At 35.2% G+C, this 12,318-nt stretch overlaps 1 protein-coding gene across 10 annotated transcripts in view; it reads left to right on the forward strand.

Moving 5' to 3' along the window:
- The window catches only part of adgrb2 (adhesion G protein-coupled receptor B2), a 254,928-nt gene that overhangs the window by 121,318 nt on the left and 121,292 nt on the right, over positions 1-12,318 (forward strand). For 9 of the 10 annotated variants that reach the window (XM_026288832.1, XM_026288827.1, XM_026288830.1 and 6 more), the window contains exons 3-4: positions 9,438-9,518; positions 10,839-11,024. In XM_026288832.1, coding sequence (XP_026144617.1) covers positions 9,438-9,518; positions 10,839-11,024 — 267 coding nt within the window. The remainder of the gene's footprint in view (positions 1-9,437; positions 9,519-10,838; positions 11,025-12,318) is intronic. The other variant, XM_026288831.1, reaches the window with a different exon arrangement.

A 12,318-nucleotide genomic window follows, 5' to 3' on the forward strand; every position in this document is an offset into this window, starting at 1 on the left:
TAATCTATATGAGGGCATGTGGTGAGGGTTGACAGGGTTGACATGCTGTCCATATAGAAGGGCTTGAACATGTTCTCTCTGGACCTAACTATGGAGTGGAGATGTTGGAGGAGTTGTTGAAAGAGTGAACTCATTGTGATTGGCAGGATTGTTGAAACATGTTTCTACCAACCTGTTTCCAGCTAAATTTTTTTTTTTTGCTTACATTTATTTTCAAGAACTGAGGTAAACTATCTGTTGTTGCTTTAAGTATGGCTATAAAGGTCACAAAATGATATTCAAAATCACATTAGACACGTTTAACTTTGAACAAAGCACATAATTACCCAAGATTTTCTACTGTCATATAGTTACTTTAGTTCGAAATGCAACATCGTGGAAATAAAAACTGTTTCTAAAATAGAAATTTAATGTATCCACATTTCATGAATTCATTCACCAAAATAGTGAGACCCACCTGTTTCTAACCTATATATTTAAGAGTGAAATAGCAAATCTCAAAATGGAGATCCATTTTCCATACATTTTCAAATTGTTCATTATAATGTTGTGATGCCTAAATTTACTACTAGCATGATTGATTTAATCGTTCATGCTACTAGTAAATTTAGGCATCACAACGTTATAATGAACAATATGAAAATGTATGCTTTGTCTGTATCTTTGTCTGTAAGAAAGTTCCATCATGTATCTTGTCTACTTTTCGTCCTTCAATCTTCAACACCTTGAGCTATTTTATATTTCAGGGGAGGCGAGAAGATTTGAGTAGAAATAAATAGTGAGAATATGATTATTGCATTTGCTGGTTTCAGAATGAAATGCCTGAATAAAAACATGAAAAACAATATGCACACTCACACCACACACACCGCAGTGAATCTGCATATTCATGTGAGTTCTTATCTTGCATCCAAACACTCGCATTGAAGGAATCGACTGGGATGAGAACACACAAACCTCCACATGGTTTCCCACCGTTAACATCACATCACAACCACGTAATCCATCTCTCACACACACATGCACACCTACACGCTCTGACACATTTGGATTTGTGTCTCTGTGGGTCTCCCGCAATGCCTGGCTCTCGGTGTGGATGAAATCCGTCTTCCCCAACACAGCTGTCATCATGCCTTATGCATCTTTTTTTTTTACTTCTTTGTTTTTCTCCTTGCATGTTTTGCGGCTCGTTTCTTTTTCTTCTGCACTTCCTGGCTCATCTTTGTGTCTAAATCCTGGCCTTGCAAACAACAAAGAATGACTTAGGCTCAAACTGGCAATCCACCAAATCATCTTTCTTAGCTTCAGCCTTTGTCGGAATGAAAAGTTTTACTCTACTCTTGTTTCTCTCCATCCTCTCACTCTCTCTTATCTCTGTATCTATATGTACTGTAAATTGCCATCCAACTTTTTGGGCTCTTATTAAGGCATGTTTACTTAAAGGCCCTACAGATATTTCTTACATTCATACCTGACTTCACCCTGCAGCAGCCTGGAAGGTAGAGTCCCAGTATGTTACTGCAGTCTCAGATAAGGAAGGAAGTGATGTTAATAAGAAGAACACCTACTGGGAGAATAGAAAGAGAGAGTTTTACTTGAGTCACTAACCCCAAGTGTCTCATTCATATGTAACTGTAGTGGAAGTGTATAGATTATCACAGGTTAGCATAGCTAGCTCAATACCTGCGTTTTGTAACTGAATCCAAACAGCGTTTTGTCTATTAAATGCTGTTCAGAATATCTGTTTGATCTGATTTAAATAGCAGTTTTGCAAGCAATATTTTGAGTTTAATAAAAATGTTTCTGTTAGTCATTTTCATAGTATATATATATATATATATATATATATATATATATATATATATATATATATATATATATATATATATTTATTTTTTTTTATTTTTTTTTATTCTCCAATATGGATATTTTACAAAATGCATTTTTAATTGCATGCTCATTTCCCCAAAATGTGTATTTAGATTTAGATTACCTCCACTGTCATCTAACAATTTAATAGCACTTAGTTAAATGTGATTATGTAAATGTAATCTCAAAATGATTTTATTTTATTTTTTAAGAAAATTGCATTGTGGGTTTTAATACTGGACAATAGTCAGTTATATCAGCACTGACATCATCGACATATGCCGGGAATTTAATATCAGATCATTGTTATTATTTTCCCCTGTCAGCTGCCTATCATAGACCTCCTTAATGCATATACTGTACAGCACACACAGATTTTTTTTTTTTTTTTTACAATAGCAAATCCAGAAGTCACATTGGAGACTTGGCCCTGACCACATCAATTTGACAAGGAGATACATACATAAATAAACACACACCTATAATTGTGCCGAGTAGGTCACAAATGTTGCAGTGTATAGTCATAAATAGCCCTGTGCACACACGCACTTGTGTACACAATCAGGGTTTGGGGACGTGTGCATAAAACATGGCCAGACAGAGGAGAGAGATGTGGGCATGAAGACGCATAAATCACTTCCTTTGTGTGGCTCACTGAGTCAGATAGAATCACCACATCAAGGATATATGAACACACACACTTAGGCACTACATAGTAATCATAGTAAGTGGAGTAAAAAAAATAAATAAATCACCCACATTAAAATGAAAAAACGATAATGCATACACAAAAGCACATAGAAACATTTAGGTTTTATCATGTTGACAGTCAAAACTCACTGACCTATACCAAATAATAATAGAATGTATCTCATTCCACACCTGTATGACTTTATGACCTGTATGTTTAAGATTCAAGCTGTTTTGAAGAATGTCCTGGTAGCATTTTCATGCATTTGCATTGAAGGAGCATTGAAACTATCTAGCTTCAAAAAGGACACAGAAACACCATAAACGTATCACAGAAGTGGTTCATATGAATCATACCCTCTGCTTAGAGTCCTCTTAATAGCTTCGTGAGAGAAACAGTCCTGAATGTACATTGTTATTCTCAATTACCTTTCTTTCCAACAAGTTATTAACTCCTTTAACTCAATCATTTAGTGATTCAGCTGATTAACCAAGAACCAAATCATTCAGATTTTTGAATGTACCATATAGACCTGTTTTGTGAAGTGCACTAACTGATTCATTGAACAGTCAAAAGAACAGTTTGTGCTTCCTCTATCAAGAACTCTGATGCATGAGGTGAGGAAATGCGAATATCAAGAATCCCAGTGAAAAGCATTTCTGAGTGAATTATTCATTTTACAGTATATGCTATTGAAAGCTCAAAGGAACACAAAAAAGGGCAGTTATCTAAAAGTTTACTTATATATATATATATATATATATATATATATATATATATATATATATATATATATATATATATATATATATATATATATATATATATATATATATCCCTATTGATTCTTTATGCTTGTTTCTACCGCCTGTCTAACTCTAAATCCCATTGCATCACTCTGAGTTCCGGTCATAATTGTTTTATGGGGGAGGCCCAGCACAGTGTCCTGTATGAAGGCTTTTGTATTTTTTTACTTTCTGTTTGTACCTTCATGACAGTTGAGAATGGACAGATGCTTGTTATAATAACTGTCCACCCCTACTGGAGGCTGATGGACAGGTCGTATTCGCCTCTCACAGAACTCTGCAGAGCATGGGAGAGCTGGAGAGGAAGGATGTGGAGTGAATTGTTGGGGTTTTAAAGTTGTTGATGTTGCTGTGGAGAGGCAGGCTGAGGGGTGTCATGCGTCTGCTGGAGATGCATCGCTGCCGTGCTGATAGATTCTCTTGCTGATGCTGCTGCCGATTTTTCTTCTGCTACATCTGTTTTATGTCTGGCTGGCTGGTATGGTGCCTCGCTGCGGTTTGTTTCAAAGCTAAGTGTTTTAGTTTACTTTGAGATGTACTTTTCACAAAGCATTACCAAGATACACAAACAAACTCTTTTGTGCACTAAAATAGGGATGTGCAGAAGTATGTGCTTTCAAAATCAGGCTCACCTGCCAGAAAGGATGTTTCTTTGGATGTTTTATGAATAGGACACATTTTTGTGTGTTGAAAAACAGCTGGATAGAACATCTATCTATCTATCTATCTATCTATCTATCTATCTATCTATCTATCTATCTATCTATCTATCTATCTATCTATCTATCTATCTATCTATCTATCTATCTATAATTTTTTTTATGGAATTGTTAATTGAATTAGTATTGTAATTAACCCACCACTTCTAAATACAATAAATAATAAAAAAAAATATTTATATGTGACATAGATGCACACGCACGCACACACACACACACACACACACACGTCTTTGGAGTGTTTTTTTTTTTTTTTTTGCACATGTGCACATAACACAAACTTAATCCTTAAAAACACAGATAATGTAAAATTTCGCAAATCTTAAAATTAATATCTATTTTTACAGTACATTTTGTACATGATAATTTTCTGCTGCCTAAATTTACTCCATTTAATGGTTTTCAGGGTGTGATTAATTATTTTTACTGTATTTGGTCAAAGTAGTATATCTTAATATTATCAGACATTTAAAATGTATCAGCTACATTTGTAAAAATAATTATTGACTTATTGGTGTAGAACATTATTTTAACCTAATATGAAAAACTGGTCGATATTGCTAACCGAGTTTTCATTGTGTCCCATGTCTAATGTTGCCTTAACTGATGAGTGTTGTGTAGCATCTTTAAATATCCAAGCTCAGTATTGATTGTTTAGGATGGATGCGTGCGGCTGTTCAGCACACTGTGCTTTTCTTGAACCCAAGTGAGTAATATAGACACACCGCCAGGCTGTTTAATTAAATGGCTTAAATTTGAGCTAACCGCTTAAATTCATTTCCGGCTTCCAAGAACAAGCTGTGAGAGTGGCGGAAACATAATTCAACCTCTCATTTAGTGCTTAAAGTTTTAGCGTCAGATACATGTGCACACACACACACACACCGGAAGGTGGAATTAAGTACAGTTGGCTCTCAAGGGGAAATGTACAGAAGACGTCCCAGGATGACGAACATCTGTTTAGCATACTGGACTCTTAGGCAGGTTACACACCCCACTGCTGCAGTCTTCTCTAGAGAATCCTGCTTTACCACATGACTGAGTTTCAGCTTGAGAATAAAATATCGACTCAGAGAAGAAACTGAGGTTTGTACAGTTACATATATAGATTGAGCATCTCTTCTACTGTAAAAGAAAAGGCATTTGAAGTGCATAATGATTTCAAATGTTTTATTATTATTATTAATTTTATTCAAGGATGCATTAATGAAAGAAATGTTAGCATATGAGAATGATTCCTGAAGGATCATGTAAAAGCTCTGGAGAAATTGGTTTTAAATTGCAGTGTCATTTCTAAAATTCTTTTAACTGTATTTTGATTAAATAAATGCAGCCTTGGTGACCATAAGATGATTTTGAACTGTAGTGTTTACAGCTTAAAACACCATTCTCTGTAATGTTACACATAAGAAAGAAAGTCATGTAGGTTCGGAACAACATACCATATGACTGAGTAAATCAAAAAAAGAAAACACTACTATTGCTTTAAATTGTGAAAGGCACTGTATGATGACTCAGTTTACTCTGAAGCACGGTCAAGATGAAGACTAATGAAGCGTGGGCTGTTTCCTTCTCAACATGTGGATGTTATTGGATGCAGGCTGGACACTCTGTGAAATGCGGCAGGAAGGAGACGGGTGGTGGCTAATAGAGATGTTATTGTGAGGAAATTGAGAAATCAAAGACATAAAAAAAGGTCATAGGCTATACTTCAACCCAGAATCTGTGTCTGATTTGAAGATAAAAGACGCATTTATTCCATCTCTATCTTACCAAACCGCTCTCTTCACCCTCACCGCCGAATGGAGACAGTGTCGTAGACCCGACGTAGAACAACAGACGCAGAGGAGAGGCAGAGCGTAGGAGTGAGATACAAAAAAGCAAGCAGAACAAACCCCCGCCTTTCCTGACACCACTATTGTCTTTTCCGTGACAGAGTAAATTAGTGTGATCGTCTGCGTGCGCGTCTGAGCTATCATAAGCATATTAACACAGGCCCTGCAGGGAGCGTTGGTAATCAGGTCTGTTTGACTGAGCCAACAGGGAGAAGTCTCTAGAGTATCCATCCATCCCATGTGCTCCAATGTATATGATGCATTTCCCTTTACTAATAAATGCCTGTCTCCCTTTCTTATGCAGTACTATATGATTTTCCTCTCACAGTTTCTTTTGTCTCTTTGTTTTCTTGTTTTCTAACCAACTTAGGTTCTAGTTCAATCTTTAGGTTCTAGTGTACAGCTTCTACCACAAAAATGTAAAGGTTATACTGTAGTACAGATTGGCTGTATATATATATGTATATATATATATATATATATATATATATATATATATATATATATATATATATATATATATATATATATATATATATATATATATATATATAATTTATTATATTTATGTATATAAAGGTAATGTATAAAATGAAATATATTTAGATGTATACACATAAACATTTGAATTAGTGCTGTCAAAAGATTAATTGTGATAAATCGCATCCAAATAAAAGTTTGTGTTTACATTAGGGCTGTGCGATATGGACATGCGCTAAAAAAACTCTTCTCGTCTTTTGGTACCCCACAGTCAGCAGAAGTGAGAAAAAAGTGTTTAGTACATTTGAAATCTGGAAATATATCTTACAAAAATGCATGGATTCGCTACAGGGGGCCTTTATTCAGCCCATGGAACTGTGTGAGGGACGTTTTAATAATGATGGTCTCAATTTATTTCACGTCTTCTGAACGGTTGACAACAAACACCCGCTTTTCCCCCATTGAAAGGCTTGGAAGCGCAAGGACAATTTTTTATATAACTCCGATTGGAATATTCTGAAAAAAGGAAAGTTGAATAGACCTAGGATACTTCGAGGTTGAGTAGAAGCTGGACAAATTTTCATTCAGGGAGAAGTTGTCCTTTAAACACCATTGCTACATCCATACACATTCAAATTGATGTCTGTGTTGTCTATCACAATGTTTTAGGAGTGTCTCATCTTAAGCTTTGCATTTTTATAACACAGTGTCAAGGTAAAGCTAGTTTCGAGAGTCACACTCTTCCATTCTGTCTTTTGAAAATATGTATTACAAATCTGTATATTAATAGCAGTATATAGCTTAAACTTTTCCTTGTTTATAATCTATTTTTGAAGCATTCAGATTTAAATGCAGGTCAAATGTTTCTTTGCCCTACATTATTCAAATTCATTGGAATCTTTACAGTAGTATCTGCATTAAAATCCTGTCTGCACTGACATGTAAACTAATTTTCGCATCAAAATAATGGAAACGTAAACACAGTCTGTGGGGTGCTTCATTCTTCGCATCTTGATAACGATGAATTTAGCATTGGGAATCAGTGAAGTATAAATCATGATCCCTTTTTTTCTTTCTCTCAGTTCATGCTGAGGATCTGGTTTATGATTTTGAATTATTCTAAGCACCCATAAATGCTCATGGTAATTTAGAAAGAGCCCTAAGAGAATCCACTTGTTTTCTAGTGTTTTCTTCCTATGGTTCTTCCTGCTACATCTTATGGAAATCCTCTTTTCCTGCATATGCTGGTGGAATGTATTAGCAACCCACGCAACTCATCTTTTCACATATTCGGAGCAAAAGGTCAAGTCGACCAATCAGTTCCAGAGAAGAGAGTGCTGCACGCTGAATGAGTGTACTGGGCACTCTATACATTAGAGACAAACAAAGTCAATGTTAAAGAGTGCAAACATTTAAGAGAGAGAGAGAGAGAGAGAGAGAGAGTAAAACACACACACACACACACACACACACACACACGCACACACACAAACTGGTCTCCATGTTTAATTGTAGACATATTTTTATATAATTGCAGCACAGGAGAGGTTGTGTAGAGGCCCTTATAAGGAGATGGTTTGGATATGTTGTATGATAATTACTTTGGACACTCCCACCCTCATATATATTTAACGCTGGTTCATTAACATTAGTTTGAACAAATGTATGTGTACTCACCAGCATTTTTACATTCTTTTTTGTTTTTAGTTTTTTCCTGTGCACATGGAAGCCTGTTCCCACAACTAGATTTTAAAAAGTATTAATAAAAAGGCAACTTTAGATTTAATTAACATGTACAATTGTGAGATGTATACTTGCATTTCTGACAAAAAATAATTGCAAGACCAAAATCTGACTTTTTTTGCAATTCTGAGCGTACATCTCACAATTCCTAATTTACACACACACACACACACACACACACACACACACACACACACATATATATATATATATATATATATATATATATATATATATATATATATATATATTTATCTTGCAATTCTGACTTTTCTTTCTTTGAATTCTGAGTTTACATCTTGCAAAAAAAAGAAAAATCATACAGTTACATGTTACAAATTACAAATTATATATAAATATAATTTGGCAGAAACAAGCTTCCATACTTCTCTTTTTTCATGTTTTTTTTTTTTTTTTTTTTTTTTTTTAAGAAGAAGAATAAGAAGAAATAAATTGTCGGTGCAACTTGAATTAGAAACACTACAGTTTTAGGATGAGGTGTCAAAAAGAGTTAATCCCTCGGATTAATTTGGTTTGTTCAGGCACTCATGACACTATACACTGAACGTAAATACTTACATTCAGCAAAGTAGACAAGGAATTAGCCAGTTTCCACAAAACTTCACTTTTTTGGGGACAGGTAGCCTCATCAGAGCGAGGAGGAGTTGAAATATATGCTCTCATGAGTGTGTATTCACATTATGAGGGATTTCATGTGCCCGAGGACTAGGCCAGATATAGCAAACACTTTGGTGAAAGGTCTCTGTTGGCTTACGTAGGTTTACTCAGGAGCTGCTACAAGATGAGGTTTGTAGCAGCACACTTAAAATGTTCCTCACACAATGGTGAGATTTACATTTCATTCAAGGGCAAGGCGAAGCTCGGTGGAGAGATGTATTACATTATTGTGTAAATGTAAAACAGTGCTAATAGTATGTGTGGGCTTTAGAATTTGTGATTGTATAAACGTATGTGTCAGTTCCATACTAATAAAGACACATGTGTAGCAGCATATTCTGACTAGAATGTAGTGAGATTTATGAGTCACATTTGAAGCATATAAAAACAAAAAAAATTGTGACCCTACATGCCTTATATTGTATTTTTGTTATATTGTTATTGTTATTAAATATATGAATACATAAGATATATTCATGTATCATATTCCTGTTGACACCACTTATAATAATAAATTATTATATAAATAATAAATCCTCTATAGCTCATACATGTCCTGTCTTATCCTATTTCTTTATAATATATATATTTTTTTCTTTGTCATGTGTCTGTCTAGAACCTGATGATGATGAGCAGAAGGTGAAGACACAAAGGCCACGATCAGCTGACCAGCCGGGTGTGTTTCAGGCCCAGACAGGTGAGTCCCATCTCCTTTCATTATTAAGTTGAATTGCATTTCAGAACCATGGACAGTGCTTTTGATGTTTTCAAGAGAAAAAAAAGTGTCTGAAAATAGCAACTCCTATAGGTTATGTAAGCATGCATGTTTTAATTAAAAAGGAAAATAGTCCAGTCTTCAGTGTTTCATTTGCTGCTAAGTTATTATTAAACATTATTGGTGCTCAGTGCATAATAATGTTTTTTTTATTATCATCAGTGATGAAAACAATTTACAAACCTTTTGTAATATTATAAATGTGTTTAGTGTCACTTAATGAAGTCATGATGTCCATGCTGAATAAAAGTACTACTTTCAAAAATATTAATCATCAAAAGTGGTTTGTGCACCAAATTCCTGAAGGACCATGTGACATTGAAGGAATAAATTACACTTACATGCACACATTTTAACATTGAAATAATTCATATAAATATACATATGTGACCATGGACCACAAAAGCAGTCAAAAGTTGCACAGGAATATTTGTAGACAATAGCCAACAATACTTTGTATGGGGTCAAAATGATTGATTTTTCATCATTAAAATCATTAGGATATTAAATAAAGATCATTATCCTAACAAACCATACATCAGTGGAAAGCTTATTTATACTTAATATTATGATTTATAAATCTCAGTAAAAAAAAAAAAAGACCCTCATAACTGGTGTTACCTGAAATGGTATTTACTATTAAAAATTACTAATAAATCTGTTGAAGTAATTGGCATCTTTTTTTCTACTCTTCAGCCTCAATGTCTGTGATAGAAAACGTATGTGCATAAACTCCCGTTGGCACCCCTGTCCCCATCAGCCCCCTAAACGCTCTTCTCCACCCATCTGCTCCACAAATAAGGCTAAGCTCTGACTCACCACATGCAAATGAAGATGTAATACGATTACAAGACATGCAATTAATTCGATTTGCCCATTCACTTCATGATGTCCCCTCTATCTAAGGACACGGCTTTCAAAAATGACAAAAAAATGACTAGGGAACTTTACGTGCCGTATTCCCACCCATCACGTTCAGCCTAAGCTGATGGGTCGGCTCCAGCTGCCGCTGACCTTGCAACACCTTTTAAATTGCTGAAGACAAGTTATGGATTGTTGGAGGTTTTCCTGAATGCTTAAGAAATAAATAAACATTCCTGGAAGAGCTGTTCTAATTTATTTACAGGAATGTATTGACATAGTAGGGTCACATAACTCTTCAGAACTAACGTTAAAGTCTGTGGTTTGAGTCTGGGTCAAGAATTTAAAGATTTTATTTTCTCTCCATCTTGTGTTTTGTAGGTGACCCAGCAGCGGAGGAGTGGTCTCAGTGGAGTGTGTGTTCACTGACGTGTGGGCAGGGTTGGCAGGTTCGTTCTCGCTCATGTGTGTCCTCTCCGTACGGGACCCTCTGCAGCGGCCCGCTGAGGGAAACCCGACTCTGCAACAACACTGCCACCTGCCCAGGTGAGCCGCAGCATCAAGCAGGTAGAGTACCTCCATGCTTTTGGATGCCCATCTACACATTCACACTTTCTCACACTCTGCATGAGCAGGTCAAATATAATTAAACATTAGCTGAATGTTCACTTTTGCTTTGTAAGTATTATTGGCCAGTGCATGAGAAGAATCTACAGCTACAGATGAATTGGTTAGTATTATTTATTTTGCATGGCACACACATTTCCTCCCTCCACTGCATGCTTGAAGTACATGTGCATCACACACACTGCATTTTTTGTTGAGTATCTATTGTGGAACTGCGTACAATTGACACTCTGTACTGCATTGATATAAATCAAGCTGTTCAGTCTTTTTTGTCCATGTACTTGAGTATGCACACTTGAGATTGATGTGCATCAAGGTTGTGTGATTCAGGTGAGATAAGTCTCACTCGTATTTATTTTATTTTTTGCACGTCTGCACATTGGTTTTTGATAAAATGAGTATCGGCATGTTAAAAACACTGTTGAATGGACATTTGCAGTCCTGGATGCTGATTGGTTAGTTCAGCATTCAAGAGGTGCTTCAATGCACATTATACAACAGGGACTTTTCACTGTTTGTATAACTCAGCTTGTATGTGTTCGTTCCAGACAGACTGTGTGCCCTATTTTAATGATCTAAACACAAGTGTAAGGCTCAGATGCACTCAGAGTGTGTCCAAATCCACTTTTGCTTTAACAACGGAAAAAACGGTGTGCCAGGGCGCATTTCTGCAGGACATGCAGGAATCCACCAAAGCTCAGCGCGATGAGCAAATATATATATATATATATATATATATATATATATATATATATATATATATATATATATATATATATATATATATATATATATATATATATATATATATATATATATATATATATAGTATGATTGTTCAATTGATTAGCCACTTTCATTGATCATTATTAGTAATAGGCTGAATTGCAAATAGGTAGCCTAATTCTAATACATGCAATGACTATCCATCATTACTTTTTTATATTTGTGTAGCCTATATACATAAAAATCTTACTGACCTCAAACTTTTGAACAGTGGTGTTCATTTAATAGACTAAACTATATTAAACACATAGCACTACAGGTCATATCTTATGGCTTGAAACATTTCCCAATCTACAAACCTGTTTGAATATGATCATTCCCTCTTCTTTTCTTTTCTCCCCCTCATTTGTATTGTTTTGGAGATTGAAGGAGATTTAATGAATGTCTACAGTTAAAACCTCAAATGATTTCACCATTTTTTCCTGCTTTGTCTTTAAACTCTGAGTAG

The sequence above is a fragment of the Carassius auratus genome, chromosome 19 (genome assembly GCF_003368295.1).
Source record: "Carassius auratus strain Wakin chromosome 19, ASM336829v1, whole genome shotgun sequence".
NCBI lineage: Eukaryota > Metazoa > Chordata > Actinopteri > Cypriniformes > Cyprinidae > Carassius > Carassius auratus.